At 51.1% G+C, this 23,440-nt stretch overlaps 1 protein-coding gene across 1 annotated transcript; it reads right to left on the bottom strand.

The window, feature by feature from the left end:
- Nucleotides 1-420: 420 nt before the first annotated feature.
- RND1 (Rho family GTPase 1) lies at nt 421-6,815 on the bottom strand. Its single transcript, XM_004692796.1, has 5 exons — nt 6,592-6,815; nt 5,755-5,842; nt 3,088-3,197; nt 2,134-2,268; nt 421-1,475 (listed from the first exon to the last, which is right to left on the bottom strand). The coding sequence occupies exons 1-5, from the start codon at nt 6,709-6,711 to the stop codon at nt 1,230-1,232; spliced, it is 699 nt and encodes a 232-aa protein (XP_004692853.1). The 5' UTR covers nt 6,712-6,815; the 3' UTR covers nt 421-1,229.
- Between the last annotated feature and the right edge of the window lie 16,625 nt (nt 6,816-23,440).

The following is a 23,440-nucleotide window of genomic DNA, read 5'->3' as shown; positions in this document are numbered from 1 at the left end:
GTCAAGAAAGAAGATTTCCTGTCTCAGAGACCAGAATCTCAGGCACTTCCCTGGAACCTTGGCTCCGGTCTGTCCACCTGCTGCCAGGGGTGGGATCTCAGTAGCTTGGGCCTTCTGATGATTCCACAGAACCCTGTCCCTTTCCTCCAGACTCCAGTGCACAGCCCCCCCCACCCCCACTTAATGAAGCGTTGTCAGGCCAGAAAGTCATCAGATCTGAGATGAAGAAACCTACTCTAAGAGTAGGGAGCTCATGGGCTTCATTGGTCTTGGCTGGAGGTGGGATGAGGAGGGGTGGAGGTACAGGGAGGAGAGAACAAAGGATACAGAAACTCTGCAACCAATGTCAGGGCCTTGGGCGGTTTCCTCACATCAGTGACCAAGTGAAACGGAGAAAGAAACTAAGAAAACAGGATGAACTTCTTTATATGTATTATATTTTTCATTAATAAATAGGTTTTCTTCTTTAAACACAGAACATATAGCAGATCCCCTCCCCCGCCCTTTCCAAAGACAAGTCTATGAAACAAATGCCAGCTGTACTGCCCTAAGGGCAGACAAAGTCCGGTGACCCTCACCCAGCCCTGCCCCCTGTAGCACCACCACCCCCACACTGCAAGAAAAGGGGGTCTGTGGCTTCTCCCTTGGACCCTGGGGACTTAGGTGAGAAGCATGTGAATGTGTGATGTCACCTCTCCAGGAGGCATTGGCTATGCAAAGATGAGCTGCTTTCCCACTGACCCTGACAGCTCCTGCCATGCTGATTTCAGTTTCGAAGCACCTGGGCCCAGCTCCCAGGGCGCTGCCTCTTGGCTTCTCCACCCTCCACTCCTCGGAGGGGAAGGGAAGGGCTCAGAGACCCCTCCGATCCCCTGGCCTGCATGGAAACGGTGTGTGGAAGAGGCATGAAGCTGAAGGTGAGGCTCCTGTAGGCTCCCGTGAGGCCAGCGCGCCCCCTAGCCCCACACCTTGCCTTCCTCTGGAGTGGGGGCAGCTGCCCCCTCCACAACCTAGTACCTGGCTTGGGGTGTGATGGTTCTTTCTTAGTGTCAGGCCCTCTAGCCGGGCCTGGCTCTTTCCTTGTCCCATTCCTGTCTCCTTCCAAGCCCTCTCTGTGGCCATCTGAAAAACGCATGTCCGGTGTCTTTAACAGTCTCATCCTCCCTCTCCCTGTGCCTCTGCTCCCAAGGGAGGAGATGGGAGGTTGTCTCCCCTCTCCAAACCCCCCTTCACATGATGGAACAGCTTCTGGCCTTTTCCTTCTTGAAAGTAGAAGAGATGAGTTCAGAACGACTAGGGAGGTGGAGCAGTCGCTTGGAGAGGCTTCGGACAGGGCTCTTGGGGGGCACTGGGTTGGGCTTGTTCAGACACACGATGGACGCTGTCCGGAAGATGCTGTGGATACTCTTTTCTGAGGTGAATGCTGAGCCTTCCAGGTAGATTTCTGCACCCAGCTGCTTGGCTATTGCACAGCCCTGTGAGTGGCGGGGTTGGGGAGACAGTTAAAGCAGTGAGTCTGAAACCCCACCTTCCATGGTGGGTGGTGCTCCCAGGGCTGCCCCGAGGGGTCAAATCACCCAGAACACTTTCAAAACCACACTCATGCCAGACCAAGTTGGTCAGAATTTCTGGCAGTAGGGTCTAGGCATGAATATTGTTAAGAGCTCCCCAGATGACTCTAATGTGAAACACTGATTTAAAGGAAATCCGTACACTCCTTTGTGTGTAAGAAGTTATCCAGGGGTTTTATTAAACATTCAAGTCCCGTATCTTACTCTGAGTGACTATGATTTAGAGACAGGAACCCTAAGCAACCCTTCTAGTGCTTGTAGAGCAGGTGGTCTGCAAAAACCAATATGAGAAGCACCGGCACAGGCATGAATGCCCACCTGCCAGTGGCCCACCTGTAAGTCAGGTAGACAGGTACTCTACACCAGCTTTCTATTGAGAGCTAGCCCCCCAGAACACCAATTCTGCTTCACCATAATGAGTGAAGGACAACATTTCAAGTTCACCTATAGCCTTCCCTACCCTACACTCTCTCTCTCTCTCTCTCTCTCTCTCTCTCTCTCTCTCTCTCACACACACACACACACACACACACACACACACACACACACACCCCATCCCTACCTGCTCATAGGAGATGGGAGCCTGCTTCTGGTGAGACAGCTCCATCAGAGTGCTCAGGTCTGTTCTCAGGTCGGTCTTGCAGCCAATAAGCAAAACACGGGTGCTGGGACAATAATCTAAGATTTCTGTCCTCCACTAAAGAACCACATGAGAAGGGGAAAAGAAGAAGGGGAGTCAGTGACTGACAGAGGAGGAGGACCTGGCTGGCAGCATCACACACTCCAGCCAGTTCACCACCAGCCAGCCTCCCCTCTGAGTCACAGCATCGCCACTGCACTAGTTACATCATCGTCCTGCCCGTGGGGCTCTGAGGCCACAGGAGTGCCGGCCCAAGAGCCCAACCCTCATTCTACAGCCCAGCCCCCAGAGAGAACCGGGGGAGGGGGGCGGTGGGGGGAGAGCTAGTATTCGCCCACTGCCTGCCCCACATACAGGCACGGAATACAGTCAAAAGTTCCTGCAGGGGCAGGTGCCAGAAGAAAGTCAACCTGTCTCATTCGAGGGAAGGAAATCATCCCAGAGACTTCTAGAAAGCCACTCAGACCCAGGAATTCCCTGACAGAAGTTGAGCTTGCACTTGCCTGGCTCGCCCAGTGGGCCTGGGGTCAGGTGTCTAGAAGCTGCCTCCAAAAGGCCCACCACTGGGCCTCAAGCCCTATCACCTAAGGGCGCTCTGATTTTCAGTCCTTCTCTTCCTGAGTATTTAATACTGTCCTCCACTGCTGGGCATCTGGCGGAGCACAGGGTAGTGGCAAGGGCAAGAGGCAGAAAGGGCGAGACCTGGGGTCTGATGCCAGGGCCAGATGAATAGTGTGGCTGTAGGCAAGTATTTTTCTTCCCTGGCCTCAGTTTTTCCTATTTCACAAGAGGATTAGATGACAAGGTCCCCAAGATTTCTTTTTCTTCTCAGGCTGAGAACTGGGGCCAGAGAGTGCAGGTTTTACCCAGCCTCACCTTCTTGAGTGCACTGTCCACTGTCTCCGGGCGGCTGATATCAAAGCATAGTAATACTGCGTCCGAGTCGCTATAGCAGAGTGGACGGACGTTGTCATAGTAGGGAGAACCTGGCGAGGGAGAAGACCTGCAGTGAGCCACGGCTGCCTCCCGACCATACACACCTCAACCGCAGCACTCTGTGGCCCCAGGGTGTCATTCTTGGCCCTTCGGAGTAGCTGGCCTCACCCAAGGAAACTACGTGCTGTAGCCTAGAAGCTGGGATCTGACCACCAGTCAGAGGTAGTCCTAAAAAAGGAAAGGGGGCAAAGAAACCAGAGGGGCAGGAGGTAGCGTACAGTTGGATCCTGGGTGGCTCGCCTATGAGTGGGCTTCAATTAAGGACGCCAGGTTCCCGAGTCCCAGGGGAGGATGCTCCCACCCCTGAGGAGAGATCAGGGCCTATTTAAAGGTTCCTCTGCTGCCCAAGCTGCTACCTTCTGCTGCTCCAGGGTCTTCCCAAGGAGGAAACAAACTTGCCTGTTATGTAACTGGTTGCCCTGCTTCTCTGCTACAGTCAGAACTCTAGCGACTGGCAGGGGAGGGGGAACATGAAGGGTTCAGGGTCCTCCCACCCAAACTGGATTACACAGCAAGGGCCAAAGGGAAGCTGTTGCCCCCATCCCCCTAAGGTCTCAGGCAGGCCATCTCAGAGACAGCAGCACCAATAGCTGGGGGTTTAGAGGTTCAGTAAGAGGAGGGGAAGACCAGTGCAGGCCCAGGTGGTCCAATGTGAGAGAATGCAGGGGGCTGAGCCTGCTCCCTCCACCCTGGAGAAGGAACAGTAGCAGATTTGGAACCCAGACAATCCGTGCTCAGAATAGCAAGCAGCCCCTCTCCCTGCATCACAATCTCCATGGAAACTGGGGGAATCCAAGTTGGGGGGGCTGGGTTGAAAGAAACAAATGGAGTCCAGGGGAGTTGGGATATCTGCCTGCTCCTTCAGCAGCCTGCCCCCCCCCAGGTGGGTCTCATCACCCACTGCAGCAGTGAGCGCAGGGAGTACTGCAGGACTGGCAGTGGCGTGGGGGGCATCCGTTCTGGCTCCCAGCAATCCCTGGACCAAATGAATCTTCTAGGACCAAGCAGTGAATAATGGGGACAGGTTTGACTTCCCAGTGTTGGGAAGCCCCATCCCACACAGCCCTGCCACTTCCTCCCTCTTGCTGGAACCCAATTATGAAGAGGGAGTTTGCAGATGAGGGACAGCTTGCATCCCTTCAGATGGGGGGAGGGCAGAGATGCGACACCACACGGAGACCACCCTTGCTGATTTTCCATTATCTGGACTGGAATTCAAGGGCTGCATTCTGACTTGGGGCTGGGGGAGCAGCTGGACAGCAGGCACTTTGGGGGTGGGTAGGAGGAGGAGATTTGAGCTACAGTAAGATTTTGCAAAAATTCAAAAGGTGGACAGGGTAGAGCAGATGAAAAACCACATCGTGGGGCCAAACTGCATTCCAGCCAGCAGATCCAGTCAGCAGAGCAGAGCCAGGGAGCCAACCCTGCCTTGCAGCCCCTGGATGGCGACAGAGCAGTGCATACAAGGTTGAGGGATTTTTGTTTTGTCTTGGGGAGGGAAAGCAAGGGAAGTCTCATTTTCTGTTTACCCCCCCCTTAACCCAATCTTTCCGGACCTCAAGATTTGATCCTGGGAACGAGCTCTTTGCAGGACCAGGATAGCATATGTGTTCTATATAACAGGAAGTCCCCAGTGATTTATAGTTCCTCTTTAAACTCGGCCCTTTTTGGAGAGGAGTAGATTTTATTTCTCCTATTCTTAGCATTTAGTCCGTAATTATAACTCTGAGCCCCCTCTACGAATAAAGAATTGGGGAAAAGGAAAAATGGGGTGGAGCGCCAATCAAAGAAAGGGACAGCCTCGTACTAAGCGGTGAGGACTGAGAGGTTGGAAAAATACTGCTCTTTACATTTCTGAAAGACAGGGCATCTTCGACCTCCGCCAGTACAGCCGTGGGGAGGGGGTGGGGGTAGTGGTGAGCATCGACACCCCCCACCACTATCCACTATGTGGCTGTGCCCTATATTAAGCTGTCTCCCCCACCCCCAAAGGATGATGCATCACTTCATCCCAAGCCGAGCCGCAGCGGCATGACAAGCACAGGGAGCTGAGCTGCGGCAGGCAGACAGCAGTGGCCCGAGCGGGAATGCAGGAGAGAGACTGAATCCGGAAGGGCACTGCCCGCAGCAGGCTCTCTCGGCCGCTCCAGCAGCAATGCCTCCGGCCTGATCTGACTTGACAGTGGGGCAGTGAAGGCAGCGTGTGCGTGTGTGCACGCGTGTGATGTGTGCGTGATAGGTGGCGGGCTGGGGGGGAGAGGCGCTGTCTGACGGCTCCCCAGCGGCTTCAGGGCTCATTCACCTGGCGGTTCCAGCCTCCAAAAACTCGGGCTAGACCCTGAGAAGGGAATCGACTGTGCAGCTCTGGGCCCGTCAAGACAACACCACCACCCCCACCCCCCCGCACCGACAATCAAGGAAAGTTCAGGTCCCCTTCTTTCACACTCCTGGCTAGCACCCTACTCCTCCAGGTCAGAGAAGGAAACGATTTCTAAAGACAGCAGGGACAGCAGAGCAGCGAGGAGGGAAGAGGCGCGGGCATCTTACCCGAGGTGTCCCAGAGGCTGAGCTCCACTCTCTGCTCCTCCGTGTCCAAGCAAGCCGTGTAATTCTCGAACACCGTGGGCACGTACGTCTGTGGGAGAGAGGAGCTGTGCACGCCCGGCACCTACCCTGGTCGCCAGCGCTCAGTACTGGCCACACTGGGGCTCACCCTCCCGGGTCACGCAGGTGACCGGAATGTAGGAAGCCAAAGCAAGGGGTGCCTGGCGGCAGGGGTGCCTGGGGCAGGGCCACCTGGGAGGGGGGTGATTGGGGGGGCAGGAGTGTCGCAGCGCAGGTACTTTGCTCCATCAAAATGAGAAATGTAACTTCCAAACACCAACGAGCCCCAGATGCCAAGAGACAGTCTCACATTCATTCTCTCTCTCCTTTCACCCCCACATCGTCAGTCTCCCAACTTCAGAGCCACAGCAGTCTAGCTCCCCCCCCCCCCCATACCCTCATCCCATCCGAGGCCTGCTGGGGGCTCACACACACTCAACAGGGGTGAGGGCACCCGCAGGTGTTGTCAAAGCCCCAGACTCGCAAAGGTCTCCAGTGGCTCTGACAGGTCACCCCAAGACTTGGAGGGGGTAGGAGGGGACTGGGTGGGGGACTTTGGGGGGGAGAGGTGAGGAGAAGCCGCCAGGGCGGCAGAAGTGGGACACGTCTCAGGGGAGGCTAAGCAGGGCGATGCCCCAGCCAGAAAGTGGCTGAGGAAGAAGTGGGTGAGTGGGGTGTGGTGGGCCGCAGGTGTTGGGGGGGCGACAGCTCTCGCGCAGTGGGTCTACCCCCAGGTAGGCAGACAGGAGGGCACTGGGCAGCGAGGGGCGGGCGGCTCACCTCAGGGTAGCAGTCTTTCGCTAACACCTGTAACATCGCTGTCTTCCCACACTGCACATCCCCCACGAGGACGAGCTTACATCTGGCTACAACTGGCTGCAGGGCCCGTCTCTCCTTCATGGTTACAGCGGCGCGGAACTGCAATTCGGACTCAGAGGAGTGAGGGTTGCGCCAGGTGAGGCTCTGCACCCGGGCTCAGCTGCATTCCCAGCCTCCCTCCGACTGGAAAGGAGGCCGCTACCGCCACCTTATATCTCCTCGGAGGAGCCAATCACAAGAGGGGGCGGGCTCTGTCAAGGCCAATCCCTGAGGTGGGATCCCCTCCAGTAGCCAATGGGAGCAGGATATGAGTCAGGGCTCGCTTCCTCCCCTCCCTTTCTCTTAAAGCTGCACCGTTGCGTCCTTTGAAAGGGAATTCCCACGACGACTCGCGTTTGTATTAAGGGGTGAGGGGAGGGCGGTGCCACGAAGCAAAATTAAATGGTCACGAGTGAGCACCAGTTATTTTTAAAAACAATAAACTTGCCATGAAAGTAGAAAGCGAGGTCAAGGTGGAGTTCTCAGAGCAGAGCAGGACCTGCCTAAACTATGACAGGTGGGGGGTGGTGACCCCACAGATCTCTGACCATTTTGTTCCATGTAATCTCCATCCAAACGAGTATAGTCCTGGGGTCCCCCTTTATTAGTTCCTACTGTACCTCCTTTTAATGCCCCTGTCTATTTCTTAGGAATCACCTTTATAAAAAAAAAAAATGTGATAAAATCTTCTTGAATCATTGGAAAACCCCACACAACTCCTGACCCCAAGATGAGCAGAGAAAAAGGAATGAGGGAGTCTGGCTTGTGGGGATGGGAAAGTGGAGAACAGAACAAAGTTGGGCCAAACAACTTCTCACCTCCTGCCAGGAGCTGCTCAGGGCAGTGTGTCTGCTGTGGGGCTCAGCTTCCTGCATGAATCAGGTCCACTTCCAGGTTGACACCTCCTCACCTCACGCTCTGCTTGTTACAGAGCTAAATCCAGCCCTTAAGATGGGACTTTGGACCCGCAGGGATTACAATTGAGATGGAAAAAAAAAATGTACAAAATGATGTAAAAATAAACTTTTGTAATAATAATAAAAAAAAGATGGGGCTTTGGGATTAGACAGCTGGAGGCAACCTAGCTCGCAGCCTTGCGTCCTAAGGAGGCTTTCCACTGGGCAGACCCACGGGCACACACAGCTTGAGGAGTCCACTGACTATTCGAGAACCACAGCTGTCCAAATGAGGCCTCTTGAGGACCAAAGTGAGACTGAACTTGAGCAAAAGTGGGTTTTTCTTCAGAGCTTATCTTCACCTTGTCAAGCCCAGTGCCTCTGGAGTATGTCCTGGGCCTTGTTCTGTCTGAGCTGTACTTTGACCAGCTGGCATTGCTGGCCCACCCACGGGGGTTTTCCATGTTATAAAGGATATTGAATTATACAAGCCTTTCCCAAACTCAAAGGGAGAGATCTCTAATGGTGAGACTCCCAGCGCCCACTAGTAGGAGGAAAATGGAGGACACCTTGAAAGTGTACCCTGGTCCGGGTGCCTCCTGTTAAATCTCGTGACATCCAAGTCGAAGTTGCTCTGCTGAGTTGGGGGGGGGCTGCCCTGTCCTGACAACCTCACAAACCCACAAATGCAGTTTGGGAGCATTAACATCTCAAAGGTCATAGACTACCTCAGTGTGGGACCTTCCCCTGAACTTTTCCTCCAGGGCTCCATCTTCAGTCTCATTAGACTCGGTGTCTTCGTTAGTATCCAGCCCTCTTCGCTGGGCCCTCCAGTGGCAGGCTCAAAGTTAACCCTGTCCTCTAATAGTGTTTCCTACACACTCTCCAACAGGCATTCCAAGTGAACACTCAATGTAAAACAAAACAAAAAAAACTGTTCCTGTTATGCAAACTGTTTCCTTGGGTTTATAATAAGATTACAACTTCTGTTTTGCTCTGAGAGATAAATCCAGGGAGCTGGTGCTAATACTGATGCTTCCTTGGGTGACTGTGTTTTGGGGGGAGGCTTGCAGGAAGCCTGAACTGCAACACAAAGCAGCCTCATTGATTCTCACAATGTGCCTCCAAGTCTCCAAAGATGTTTTGTGGGTCACATGCTTCTGAGTGGGGTGGGGGAAATGGTGTGTGTCTGTGTGTGCACGCGCACACGAGCGTGTGTTGGATGGATCAGAAAACCAAAATACAACAGCTACACCTTTATTTAACATTCTGGAAATGGGTGGGGTGGGAGGAATGAGGGCAGGTGCACTAGGATTGTGTGCATTCAGGTAAGTCTCCTCACCTTCTATTGCATGAAGAACAGGCAAATTCAAACCATAAACCCAGAGTAGATTGTCTAGGGCTAGAGGGGCTGGGTTGGAAGGTGGAGTGACTGCTAATGGGTGCAGTGTTTCATTTTTGGGGTGATTTTTTTTAAAGATTTATTTATTTGTGCATGCAGCACTGGGGTACAGGTCAGAGGCTCAGGGGCGGCGAGGGGCTTCACCAGAGACAGAGTGGGGAGCAGAACAGGCAGATTGACAAAGTCCACTGCTGAGGGGAGCAGTGGGCAGGTCAGGAGAGGTCTGCCGCCCTGTGGTCACCTCCGGGGCAGGCGGGGTTCAAACTCATGCAGAAGTGGCTTTAGCTTCTTAGTGTTGTGCTTTAACTCGCTGAGCCACCAGGGAGGGCCATTTTGGGGTGATATATTCTAAATTGATTATGGTGATGGCTGTGCAAATCTTTAAATAAGGGGAAAACCATTGAATTGAAGAATTTAAATTGCTGAATTGTATGTTATGTGAATTATATCTTGACAAAGTTGTTACTTTAAAAAATAAAGTTGTAAAAAAATAAAATAAAGCTGTAATTACAAAATAAAGTTGTAATTTCTTTATATACTCTCCTTTAACTTTTTTTTAAGATTTATTTTATTTATGTATACATACAAGAACTGGGGTGTAGGCCAGAAGTGCAAAGGGTAAGAGGGTTCGCCAGAGAGGGAGTGGGGAGCAGAACAGGCAGATCTACTAAAATACACTGCTGAAGGGAGCCACAGATAAGACAAGAGAGGTCTGCTGCACCCTGTGGGTCAGCTCCCTGGCCAGGGATCGAACTTGTGCTGCAGTGGCTGGGGATAGCTTGATAGTGCTGAGAGTTTAATCCTGTGCCACCAGGGAGGCCCTCCTTTAATTTATTTTTAAGCTTTTCTATGGAAATGTTCAAACATATAAAAAGCTAGAAAGAGCAATACAAAGAACCACTGTTATTCATCACACAAGATGAACAATTATCAATACAATCTTATTTCACTTCTTACCCCTGTACTGCATGATTTTTTTTTAAAGATTTATTTATTTGTGCATACAGAACTGGGGTACAGGCCAGAGGCTCAGGGGCGGTGAGAGGCTTCACCAGAGACAGAGCGGGGAGCAGAACAGGCAGATCTATGAAGTACACTGCTGAGGGGAGCAGCGGGCGGGTCAGGAGAGGTCTGCCACGCCATGTGGTCACCTCTGGGGCAGGCGGGAATCGAACTCATGCGGAAGCGGCTTTAGATTCTCAGTGCTGTGCTTTAACCTGCTGCGCCACCAGGGAGGGCCTGTACTGCATGATTTTAAGGTGAATTTTTAAAATCACATATTTTGGGGGCCCTCCCCTCAGGTGTGCTCCCTGTAGTTCTCCCACCCCAAAGCAGTTTGATACCTCTAGTGTCAGTGAATATACTTGGCATTGATCTCAGTCTTCATGTGCTTGTCAATATTTGTTTTGAGAGCCAGTCTGTGCTCGATCATGGAGAATGATCCATGAGAACTTGAGAAGAATATATATTTGGCTTTGAAGTTGCAGTCCCCTATTCATGTCTGTTAAGTTCATGTGTCTAGAACTTTGTTTCAGACAATACCTTTGTTTATTATTTATCTTTTCTTTTTTTAAAGGCTTATTTATTTATACATACAGAACTGGGGTACAGGCCAGAGATGTGGGGACTGAGAGGATTCACCAGAGACAGAGTGGGGAGCAGAAAAGGCAGATCGACTGAGATACACTGCTGAGGGGAGCAGCAGGGAGACAGGAGAGGTCTGCCGCGCCATGTGGGCCAGCTCCCTGGCCGGGGATCGAACTCGTGCTGCAGTGGCTGGATAGCTTCATAGTGCTGTGCTTTAACTCGTTGTACACCAGGGAGGGCCTATTTATTTTCTTTGTCATTGATCTGTCTGTTGATGAAAGTGGGTTGCCAACATCGCCTAAAACATAGATTTTCTTCAATGTCTGTTTTCTGATTCAAAAGTAATTGCCTAATGCGTGCTGGTGCTTTTCTGTTGGTGATATATATTGATGAGTTCCCAGTGTATTGCCCCTTGATCATGACATAGTGTCCATCCCTACCTCTTGTCACTTTTTTTAGCTGGAAGTTCTATTTTATCTGATAGAAGATGACTGTCCCTGCCTGCCTTTGGGTGCCATAAGCCTGTAAAATTGTTTTCCAACTTTTATTTTCAGTCTATGTTTGTCTTTGGAACTTAGGTGTGTTCCACAGAAGCAGTAGGAGGGTGAATTCTATTTCTTGCTCCAACATGATATTCTGTCTTTTGTTGGTAGTTGAGTCCACTGATGTTTAATTATTGAAATGTGAAGATTTTACTATCCTTGTTATTTTGTGGCTCCTGTTCAGTTCTTTATGTTCATCTTTCACTTTGGTTCAAATCTTGAAGCTCCTTTTTAATATTTCTTGGCGGGGGAGGTTACTGTTTACAAATTCTCAAAGATCATTTGTGTGAGAAGGTCCTTATTTCTCCCTCTTATAGGAAGGAGAGCTTCCCAGCAAAATATGCAAACTGTTATTTTTTGCTGTTACTTCTAATTGTAGTGGTCTCATTTTTTTAGTCTTTAGTTTGTTGTTTTAAATCTGCCATTTTAGTTTGTTTTTTGAGGCCACAGCTGTTACCTTGCACTCCTGTCAGGATCTGTAGCTCTGCTGGGCTGGGGCTCCTCTGAGGAGTTTTTGTTCTGGCATTTGTGTTGCATTCTTCTGTCTCCTTATTTTTGATTCTCCATGGGCTGTAGTGGGAACAGGTTTCTGACTGTTGTCTTTGCACCTGTGTAAGGAATCCGAGGACGGATTGCATGCCGCTCCTCCACCTGGCTGCTCACTCCAAACGTCTCTTACTGTCTCCTTCTACTTCCAATCTAGGATATATATTTTTTAAAGACTTATTAATGCATACAGAACTGGGCTATGGGCTAGAGGCACAGGTGTGGTGAGAGGATTCACTAGAGATAGAGTGGGGAGCAGAACAGGCAGGCCTGCTGAAACACACTGCTGAGGGGAGCAGTGAGCGGGTCAGGAAGGGGTCTGCCGTGCCATGTGGTCACCTCTGGGGCGGGGATCGAACTCATGCTGAAGTGGCTTTAGCTTCTTGGTGCTGTGCTTTAACCCACTGCGCCACCATGGAGGGCCCCAATCTAGGCTATTTTTAAGCACTGGATGCAGTGATTGGCACAGAGCGTAGCTGATAGGGGCTCACAGGTGGGGGAGTTATTCTCTTTTCCAGTACAGGGGCTGATCCTGGGTAATTTGCTTCAGCTTCAAGCAGCAGCTTCGTCTGAGACATCACAGGTGATGGGAATGTGTCTCCCACGGACTCAGGCGCCAGCTGTTCTATATTGAGAGCTCCAGGCTCAAGTCAGTAAATGGTCCCCACTATTCGCACCAGCCCTCCAGCAATGCACCCTCCACCTGCCTGCTGACCTGTGCTCCTCTGTCCAGTGCTGTGCCAAGCCTGGGAGTCTGCATGGGGGTGCCGTCAGCAGCTCTAGGGGTCACCCAGCAGCTGCCCCGCCCGTGGGCTGTCCTGCCTCTCTCCACTATGGACAGAGTTTACTTTTGAGTTCCCTTCAGCTTTTCCTCCCCCTTTAAGCCAGTCTGTCCCTCCTAATATGCTGTGGTCACTTGTTTTTCCCTGGGGGGGAGGGGGCGTTTATTTTACTACAATTTTACTACACTCTGGTACCTAGAGGAAGGGAGCCAGAGGCTTCACTCTGCTGCCACCTTGCTGGATTACTCCCTTTAACTTTTCTTGCTATTTATTTGAAAGAAAAAAAAAAATGTTAATTCTACAGTGACTTCCACTTTCTGAGGTTTTGCTGACTGCAGTGTTGACCACATGTAGTAAGGTCCTTGACCAGTGAACGCTCACATAGACTCCTAAAACACAAAAGAGGTGAAAAACAAAATCGCTCTGGTTGAATAAAACTGACGTCTTGGAAGAGGGTCATTCAGCCTCCTGCCCCTCCTGGGACACTTCCAAAAGATCACACCCCAGGGAACACATTTTACTGAGCAGTAGCTTAGGTAGTGTGCGTGTGTGTGTGTGTGTGTGTGCGTGTGTGTACCACATGTTCAAAGCTCAGAAGTCCCCTATCTTTTTAGTTCTGATTACACTGACAAGTTCCTCATCTAGGACAGTGACATAATACACAAAAGGTGATAGCAAATTCAGATCCTTCTGACTCTTAGCAGACAGTCCACAGGCCCAGTACTGTCCCTCCCGAGGGATTCTTAGAGAGAACTCCCAAGGGCCTCCCTGGTGGCACAGGGGTCAAAGTCAGAGCTATGAAGCGACCCACAGATACGCAGCTGCAGGCCCTGCAGCCCGAGTTCCATCCCAGCCAGGGCGCTGACCCACATAGCACAGCAGACCTCTCCTGCCTCACCCCCTGCTCCCCTCAGCTGTGCTCAGCTCGCTGCTCCATCTCTGGTGAATCCTCTCACCCCTCCCCCACTTCTGATCTATACTCCCATTCTTGTGTGCATAAATAAAAATAAATCTTAAAACAAAGAATGCCAGGCATCTGGTGCCTCTTCTTCCCCTGATGACTTAGGTGCTCTTACCAACCCCCCAAGATCCAGTTTCTCATGATCTCGGGGATCTCTGGTCTCCGGCACTTGGAAACACCTGGCCTTTTGACTGGACATTTTAGCTGGAACAGTCCCTAAGGGGCTAACCATGTTTTTTTAAGACTCAGCCCCCACCTTTGGGGAGTTAACAACCATAGGGGAGATAAAACAGGAACACTGTTGGTAGTTAAAAGAAAGCACAGTGGGCGTGCTCACCAGACCTGGTGGGGTGATGTGGACAGCTTGAACAGGAGGGGTGAGTCTCAGTCGTAGTACAAATTGGGTGAGGGAAGCGTGTGGCTGCAGGATGCCCAAGGCCTGAAGGAGCGAGCCGAGCCTCCCAGGATGGGGCGCCTTTGCCTTGAGAACACCTCACCTACCTGTCTTATGTCTCCAGTGGGGACGTGGCACTCACTGATTGCATCATCGTGTTCTTTCCAGCACTTCTGGGGATTTTGTCAACTGCGAATCTCCACTTGGCCTGCCCTCACCTGGACTCCTCAGGGTTCCTGGCCTCTAGGGCAGAGCAGGAAGGGGGGAGCCTCGACTCTGCATTCGGCAGGGCTGGATCCAGGGCCCAACACTTACTAACTTGTGGCCTTCAGTAAAATACTACTGTGACCCTCAGTTAACTCAACAAGGACTTTGGATTCCTAAGCCAGGGCGTGGCTTCAACATTCTTCTGGCAGCCTCAGGCTCTCTGATCCAATACACGTACTTGCTTGAGGGAGAGAAAACAGAATTACAGAATTACCTCAGAGCCAGAAGAGAAAACAGAATTACAGAATTACCTCAGAGAGCTGAGAACTTTCCTTTCCTGATTTTCTCCTGGCTTTCCAGGGTAAAGGATACACAGCTCCCATCAAATCCTCAAATGGAGCCTGTGATCTCAAGAAGTTCCCCTGCTCTGCCTCTTGCCAGCTGGGGGCTTCAGCCTGACTCCTCAAGCTCTCTGCCTCCAGTCCTCATCTGTCAAGTGGGGAAAACAGCACTGTCTTCGCCAGATTCTCGGTATCTGCTGAGCACTCTAAATTGTAATCCAAACCTCTTTCTCTGTCCTCATGTTCCAGGGCACCCCAGTGTGAATCGGGTGGCCTGTCTGTGGGTCCTCACCAGCACGCTTACAATTCAATCGTGTATGGACACACTCAAAAAGGTTCAATAATGGGTTTATTTACAAGGAGAAAGGTAAAGGAATAACCCAGGGAAAGAGGGAGAGAAACACAGGTTACCTAGGATGTCCTACCAGTTCTGCTGACTTGGACTCCACCGGCACGCTGAAAACTGATCGAGAGCCAAATGACCAGCCGCGAACCACCAGGCCAAGAGCCCCCCGGAGCTCACATGTCGGGTTTTATCCCAACCTGGCTGCTCAGCTCTGCCCTCACATCCCGGCGCGCTTCTCCTCGGAATTGATGGGATTAGTACCTCCAGTATCTGGAGTGGGGGAGGCGCCCATGACACCTGTACCCGTTACACTCACAGTACAAAACACCAACCAGCCCCTACTTCTCTCCTTTGGGGGGATGAAAGGGGCAGTAGGGGGCCCTTTACCACCTGTGTCATTTGACACAGGCAGCACCACATCCTGCTCCACAGTAACTGTTTGGGGGTGCCCGAAAGGTTGACAAGTAACTGTCAGGGAGGACCGTCAGCTCCAGGAAGAACAGCTCCATCCCTAAGCTGCCTGTACTCAGATCACTCCTTTTACACCCAAACTTCTCACAAGACTGTTCTGAAAATACTAGTGTCTTTACCTAGCACTAATTTGTTGTTTTAAAAGTTTCTTTATTAGAATTTATTATTTATTATAAATAGCATAATAACATGCATCAAAAATACCGTTTTATTTATTTAATACATCTACTTACTGAACACTGTTATTGGTCAAGTCTCACCATAGCTGCCAGGTTCCAGGGCTGGTTCCCCTGGCACTCACTTCCTTTGACTCAGGTGCTACAGCTGCCACCAGCCAGGAACTGCAGGGTCAGACTTGCCTCTTGTGTTGAGAAGGGGGGAAAGTACCACAATGAGGGAAGTTTCCAGGAGGGAAAAAAAATATCAAAAGGCTGAGAGACACCGGGCTCTGTATGCATAGAGCTCAAGCCTGAGCAGTGTGTGCTGGCAATCCGGGAATTTTCAACAGGAGGTAAGAATGCAGAACTCGAAGGAACCGCCACTTCCAAGAGTGTCCCCACCTCCAGCCTGTGAAGAACTGAAAGACCAGGAAGGTGCTACTGTGTGAATTGTATCCATTTTTTCCAAAGTCTAAAAATAACAGTGTACAGGAAACAGGCACTCACTCATGAATTAACCTAACCAGAAATGGGGAAAAGTCTCATTCAGCCGCAGCTGAGGAATCAATGGGAGACAGGAATTTCAGGAACCGGGATAACCCAGCCACCTACGCATGGAATTTCTATGACTAGAATTCCTTGACTAGACTCTTGATAGCTGCCAGCTTTAGGCTTCCCAGCAGAGCCTGGATTCTTCCTGGCAGGGGTGGGGCAGAGAGGAGGTGACTCCTTCCCACTAAAAGGGCTGGCCATCACTTGAGGGGTGGGGTGAAGTGGAAAAAAGAGGGGGTCCTCCACTTTGCCCTCTCTCTTAGTAATAATAACTTTCACAACAAAAAACAGAGTGCTCTCCAGAGACCAAGAATCTGGTGAAGAAAGTACTATTATCCCCACTTGACAGATGAGGATTGGGAGGCGCAAAGAGCTTGAGGAGTCAGGCTGAAGCCCCCCTGGCTGGCAAGAGGCAGAGTGGGGGACCTTTATGAGATCACAGGCTCCTTTTGAGGATTTGATGGGAGCTGTGTACCCATTGCCCCGGAAGGGCAGATAACGAACATTCCACACATCTTATGTTCCCTGCTCCCTCTCTGGAGTTTCAAAGACACGCTGACCCATTCCAGGGTAAATTAGTCTCCATTGGAGAGTAGAATCAGTTCATTACCTGCTACCTCATCCCTGACCCCACAGTTCAGCAAACCGCAGCCACAGGGTGTATGAGGAAAGAGGGGCTTACAGTTGCCTGCTGCCCAAGGACACCTCTGTTAGCCTGGGGTTTCCCCCAGACTGCACTGGTGTGAGAGGGGGCAGGTGGGGGGTGGGGTGGGGAGGAGCTGGGAAGCTATAACAGGCTCTTTGGAGAAGCCAGAATTGTTTCATATTGGAGGGCAATGTTTTTCCCTCACTCCCTCAGGGTGTCCTTTTCTGGTAGAGATTTGGAACTGCCCAGACTAGAAAAGATGAAGGTCTCCTCCCTTAATTAAATGCCCAGGGGTTGCTATGGAAACCAGAGCTTCCAAATCCTAGGCAGACAATGGGGAGAGGAGCTGTCTCCAGCCTAGACAGTGAGACTTCAGGGGCCTCCTTGGGGGCTGGAATGGGGGCCAGAGACTGAGAGAAAGAGGCACCAAGCCAGGAGCTCAGGCTCCCCGCTCCCTGCAGCTGTGTGCAGGGGCCTCCCAAGAGCCAAGGGCCAGCCTGAAACCGGCGTCCCAAAGCTCCTGGAAAGGGGGCAGGGGGTGGGGCTCGGGCTGCGGAGCCAGCCGCTGCCCAGAACTGAACACCTTCTTTGTTCCCGGAGGTGAAAGCCAGCCCCATGGTAAACAAAGGGAAGAGGCCAGAGGGCAGACAGCTAAGTGATAAGGCCTGGGATTGAAAAAAGAGCTGAGTAATGGAGCCTGAGAGAAGGCGGGACTCTCCCAGGTTGCACCGGTTACCCAGAGTCATCCGACACATGGACTCTGGCCACACAGGCCCACACAGATAGCCGCGTCTGCACAGTGTACAGCAGGTTGGTCTTTGTGGCCATTCAGACCCCTACTCCTTTGTCTCTCTAACTCCCCTCTGTGGGTCCCTTTTCATCTCCATCCTTTGGGTATCCTTCAGGAACTTGGGAACGCAGAAGGCTATCCTCTGTGTCATCAGCATTTTGTAGAGCCACATGATGGGTTGAGGGACTTCAGCAGCTCATGGATTCTGTTCCTCATTTTGAGAAGAAAGGCCACATGTCGAAAGCATCATAACAGCCACCACCCATCACCATGTATATGTCTGGCCTCTGTTGAAGGCAGTGCAATCACTCTCAGGGCCCCCTGCCAGGTGGGAATGTCTTCTTTCTCTAGAGTGGGGGTGCTGGGGCGAACTAGGTAAAGCCTCCAGCTCACAAAGTAGTAGAGTTTTGCCCTCTCTGGTGGCGCAATGGATTAAAGTGCAGCACTGTGACACTAGCCACAGCCACCGCAGCACCAGTTCGATCCCCAGCCGGGGAGCTGACCCACAGGGTGCAGCAGACCTCTCCTGGCTGGCCTGCCCGCTGCTCCCCTCAGCAGTGTACTTTGTCTATCTGCCTATTCTGCTCCCCTCTGTCTCTGGCCTGTACCCCAGTTCTCTATGCATAAATAACTAAATCTTTAATAAAAAGTAAAATGGTAGAACGGGGCTGGAGCTCAGCTTTGGTCTGACCCCCAAAGCCTGTGTGCTTTATCATCTTCCCCTCCTTCATCTGGAAGCCTCTTGGGAACTTTTCTAGCAAACCCACTCTGTTCTCGTTCCTTCGCTCTCCCACTCGGTGTTACCTAAATACTTCTAGAGACGTTCCCAGTTTGTAAGCTGGTTATCTAAAGGGTTTATATATAACTTGGTTGTTTGGAACCTAACCACTTTTTTTTTTCCCAGAGAAAAGATATGAAATGGGCCCAGAAAGGCCACTTCACCCAGAATCTAGCTGACCATGGTCCATCTGTTTCAGGACAGCCTGGGGCCCCTGAGATCGATACGATCTGTTTCCTGGAGCTATTCACCCATGGTGTCCGCGAGAAAGAAATGGCTTTCTTTCCACCCTTAGTCTCCCTTTTCCCTCATGCGCTGAACATGTATTCTAGTTGGGAGGATGATAAACATTCATAAATCAGGCTACAGTCTAGGCACCAATCCAAGCAGTTATTTCTTGAGAAAGGGGACCAGGGTAGAGAAGGTTTAAAAAAAACAAACCTTTGAAAGTTGAAAGAACTGTTTAGGTGACCCAGAGCGGGCTTGAGGCTGCCGGGGGAGCGTGCTGGCGTCTGTCTCCACAGCTCAAACTGGAACCAAGAAGTAGTAGGGTCTCATGTTGTTCTTCGATAAGGAAGAACTTTCTAACTATTAACCTTTTCAAAATGAAATGTGCCTCTTGGCAAAATTGTATGTTCTGTACCCTAGGAGTATTCAAGGGGAAGGCAAATGACCACTTATTGGACATATGGTAGAGGCGGAGAACACTGGCCCGAGAAACATCGGAATCCTCTGAATTCACATTTAGGACCTTCCTGGTGGCAAATGGGTTAAGGTGCAGCACTATGAAGCAGCCACAGCCACAGCTACTGTAGAGGAGTTCCATCTCCAGCCAGGGAGTGACCCACAGGGCGCAGCAGACCTCTCCTGACCCGCCCGCTGCTCCCCTCAGCAGCGTGTTTCAGTCAGTCCACCTGTTCTGCTCCCCACTCTGTCTCTGGTGAATCTCTCACCCCCAGACACCTCTGGTGTGTGCCCCAGTTCTTGTATGCATAAATAAATACATCTTAAAAATATATATATAAATATTCATTTAGCAAAGTGTTATGGAATATATACATGTTCCTAGACTGTGCCAGAAATGCGGTTCACAGAGGAGAATAAGAGCATAAAGTGTCCTTGGACTTCAGGGATCTTATAATCTAATGCAAGTGTCAGGCATTTAATAAAAAAAAATACACAACTGAATATAAAATTTTTGAGTTCTGACCTAAGTTATAAAAGAAAATAATAGAGTACAACTATAAGTGAAAAAGCAAAGGAATTTAATTTGGAAACTCGATCCAAGAGGGCCTTTCTGAAGAACCCACAATGACGCTAAGAAGGGAAGGATGAATGAGGGTCAGCCTGGGGAAAGGGCCGGTGTGTGTGTTGGGTGGGGTGGGGGACCTATTCAGGGTAGAGGCTTGAGGGGGGGCTGGGGGAGGAGAAAATTGTAAGGTGACTGACAAAGTTGGAAGCTAGATCTCAAAAGCCCCTTAGGACTCCCGCTACCCAGGGCCCAACCTCACCTGGGAACTAGCTGCCCCTCCCTTCACCCCACCCCCTTCCCTGCCCTCTAACTCCTCCCAGAGCCTCAGGCCTCCACAAAGCCCAGGTCCTGTGTTTCCTCAGGGACTTAGAGGTGAGATGGTAGAATTCTCGTGAGTCTTGTGTGGAAGACTCTTGTTTAATTCTTAACCATTGGCCTTCTTCCCAACAGGTAGCATGGTTTAGCGGCAAACAGCAGACTCTAGACTCTGCTATTTGCCTGGGCTCAGAGGGGCCCTGGCACTTCCTGCTGATGACCTCACCAAGTTGCCTAACGGCTCTGTGCCTCAGTTTCTGCCTATAGGAAACGGGGTGATATCATCAGCTAGTGTTTAAGTGTTTCGGACAGTGCCTGGCACACTCTGCCGCATGTGTTAAACAGAGTAAAGAAAGCTAAATAAACTGGCACTAAATCACTGCGACATCAGCCTCTTCTGTCTCCTCCCAGGCTGCCGGGTCCCATCTTTGGGCTATAGCAGGAACCAGGGGTCAAGGTGGCTGCTTGCTCCGCTTACATGCCTTTCTAGTCAAGCTTTTCTGACCAAAATTCTGGCTCTTAAAATAATCAGCACAGCTGCGCTTCACCCCCTGCGAGTCCCCTCACCCTCCTGAAGTTGTCAAGGCGATTCTCCTCCTTTTCTTTTTTTTTTGTTAAAGGTTGATTTATGAACACAGAACTGGGGTACAGGCCAGAGGTGCAGGAGGATTCCCCAGAGGCAGAGTGGGGAGCAGAACAGGCAGACAGACTGAAATATACTGCCGAGGGTCAGGAGAGGTCTGCTGTTCCCTGTGGGTCACTCCCCTGAACACCATGCTGCACTTTAACCCCTTGTGCCACCAGGGGGCTTCTCTTCCTTTCTTCCTCCAGTGGTTTTCGGGGGGCTAGGGGAATCCTAGATACACTTACTATTGCTGAGACCTTCCTTCTGGGCCCCTGGTCTGATCCCCAAGATTGCTTTTGAAGCTACTCCAGAAGCTTCTGTGTTACGCTTCGCACATGTCCATTGTCACTTACATTTTCCCTCACAACCACCTGCTTTCTTGTCTGTGTCCTCGAGGGCAGCGGTCACGCCCTGCTCTCTGCTGTACCCACATTTGGCACAAAACCCCCCAGCCTCGTTTCCGCCATCCCTCTTGGAGCCTCTGAGCCAGCCACATTGGCCACCTGTCAGTTTCTCAGACTCGCTATTGATCTTTGCAGGAACTTTGCCTGGGCTTTTTCCTGTCGGAAGTGTTCTTCCTCCAGTCTCCGCCTGGCCAGCATCTATTTTGCCTTTAGTTTCAGCTTAAGAAGCCAGGCAGCCGTCTGCAAGTTCCCTGTGCTAGGGAGGCACCTGAATTTCCCCGTCTGTTTTGAGCTTCTCTTCGCTGTGTCTCCTGATCTGTTAAGCTCCAGCAGGACAGACATCAGGTTTATCTCATTTGTTCTCCTGCCCTCAATGTCCAACTAAGGTCCACAACAGACCAGGGCTTTGTCACCTGGAGTCCGTGGATGAGCTCCCAGGGGATCATGGAGCTCCCCAATCCATATGAAAATGATTGTCGATTTGCAGTATTTTTTCCTGTTTCCTAGGAGAGAATCTTTTTTTTTTTTATCATGACTGCAGAGGAGTTGTAACATCCTTTCTCTCAGAAAAGGCTGAGAACCATCTTGTAGTTTCTGTGAACACTTGTTTTTGATTGGATGCATGGGTCCAGGGATTGCTGATACTCGATAAATAGGTATTGGATGGATGAATAAGCTTCCTCCTAATTAAACATTTTGAATGTTGCTTTTTTCTTAGATCGTTGTTCGTTTTTGTACAACATTTGATTTCTCCCCTCTGGTGTAATCCCCACAAGTCTCCCACCACATCACGGGTAACCTGTATTGGAAAACCTCAGAAGAAAATCTTTGCCTGCAAAAGTTAAATACCCCTTTCTCAGGGGTATACCGACCTAAGACCAAAGCTCAGAGGCTCATGGTCCCCGCCAGAGCCGAGCTCCTGTCCGGAACCCTTCCTGCCTGTCAGCTGCAAGTTAACCCTGGGAGAACAGGCGGTGGGTCCAGCGGAGGACTGAGACCTGCAGAAACTCTGAATGCGGGGGCCCCCTGCTGGCTGCTGGGGTTCCCTTCGGTGCCCGCTGAGTCAGCTGACTCAAAAAATGAGGTCAGACATGGAGAGGCCAGGGGAGGGGTGCAGACTTTGCCATCAAATTAAGCTTTCTCTCAAGCAGGTCAGGCTCTAGCTTCTGCTCTGGGTCCCCACCACTTCCCTTCTCGGGTTCCTATCTTCTACGCCAAATTAGGAGTTTAGGGAGAGCAGGGAGCGTGGCCGGGGTGGAGAGACTGCTGGGGCTTAAGATAAGTCGTGGCTCAGACTTCTCTTCCTCAATGGGGCTACTGTGGACACCTTGGGATCCTGAGGCCCACACTTGGGTGGTGTAGCCCCCACCCCCACCCCGCCCCCCCATCACCATGGAAACTGGACCCTCTGCACCCATCCCAAGGCTGATTTCGGAGCTATGGGAAAATTCTAAATTTCAGGGTGGAGGGCTGAAGAAGGATGAAGATAAAGGGTTCACAAAAGCTCCGGAGAAGAGAGGGGAGAAAGGGAGGGACCCAGAAAGAAGCAGGGAGGGTGGGAGACAAGTCACGGTAGAAGGGATTGCTTTGTGAAGGTTGTTGGAATAACTTGTCCCCAGTGACAAGCCGCAGCTCCCTTGACAGACCTTACATGCACACCTCTCCTGGGCTGCTGGCCAGCCCCAAAGGACCAACCCTGGCCCACAGGCTCTTCTTTGTAACTATTTCCTTGAGAGGGCACCAAAGCCCTCTAAGCATCAGTTTTCTCATCTATAAAATAAAAATAGGCCCTCCCTGGTGGCGCAGCAGGTTAAAGCACAGCACTGAGAATCTAAAAAAAGCTGCTTCCGCATGAGTTCGATTCCCGCCTGCCCCGGAGGTGACCACATGGCGTGGCAGACCTCTCCTGCCCCGCCCGCTGCTCCCCTCAGCAGTGTACTTCGTCGATCTGCCTGTTCTGCTCCCCACTCTGTCTCTGGTGAATCCTCTCACCGCCCCTGAGCCTCTGGCCTGTACCCCAGTTCTGTATGCACAAATAAATAAATCTTTAAAAAAATAAATAAATAAAATAAAATAAAATAAAAATACCAGCAGCACTTACTTCACAGGGCTGTTGTAAGGAGTCATCGAGACAGCGCATAGAGAGCACTGCGAAAGCGCTCAGCGCAGCGAGTCCTCCCAATGCCGTTACTGTAAATCGGCCACGGCCAGGCACAGGGCCCTGGGTCCTCACTCGTGTACTCACAACTGCAAGACAGTCAGGCTCAGGTGCAACGACGATGGGGTTCATTAACAAGGGGGACATTGGGGGGAAAGGGAAGCGTTTCTGAGGTCACATGTGACTGGCACTCCCAACCCAGATAGTGTCTGCAGTGTCCAGCAGCCCGAACCAAAGGCTGCTGGTGCAAGACAGTGAGGGCCTGGGGCTGGTGACGCACCAGTAAGCAGTGGCCCATGATCCAACTCAGAGTGGCAGGTGGAGGACATCATCCGTGGGCTGTTGTCTGGACAGCAGGGGTTTCTGGACTGGACAGCACTGGAGTCTACAGCCGTGGGCAGCTCTCAGAGCTGACTTGACACAGGTCAGCAGTACTGGTCATTAGTGAGCATGCTGGTCTCTACCAGGCACCAGGATGTGAAGCCAGAGACCCCACTGTTACAGCTCTTTGTGAGCTGTTGGGATAAACTAACAGCAAACAGTTCGTTCTTTGTTTTTTTCTTTTAATATTTATTTATTTATGAATACAGAGCTGGGGCCAGAGGTTCAAGGGCAATA

Source organism: Condylura cristata, unplaced genomic scaffold (assembly GCF_000260355.1).
Source record: "Condylura cristata isolate star-nosed mole 26May11 unplaced genomic scaffold, ConCri1.0 scaffold00034, whole genome shotgun sequence".
NCBI lineage: Eukaryota > Metazoa > Chordata > Mammalia > Eulipotyphla > Talpidae > Condylura > Condylura cristata.
This window is presented reverse-complemented; position numbering and strand designations above follow the sequence as displayed.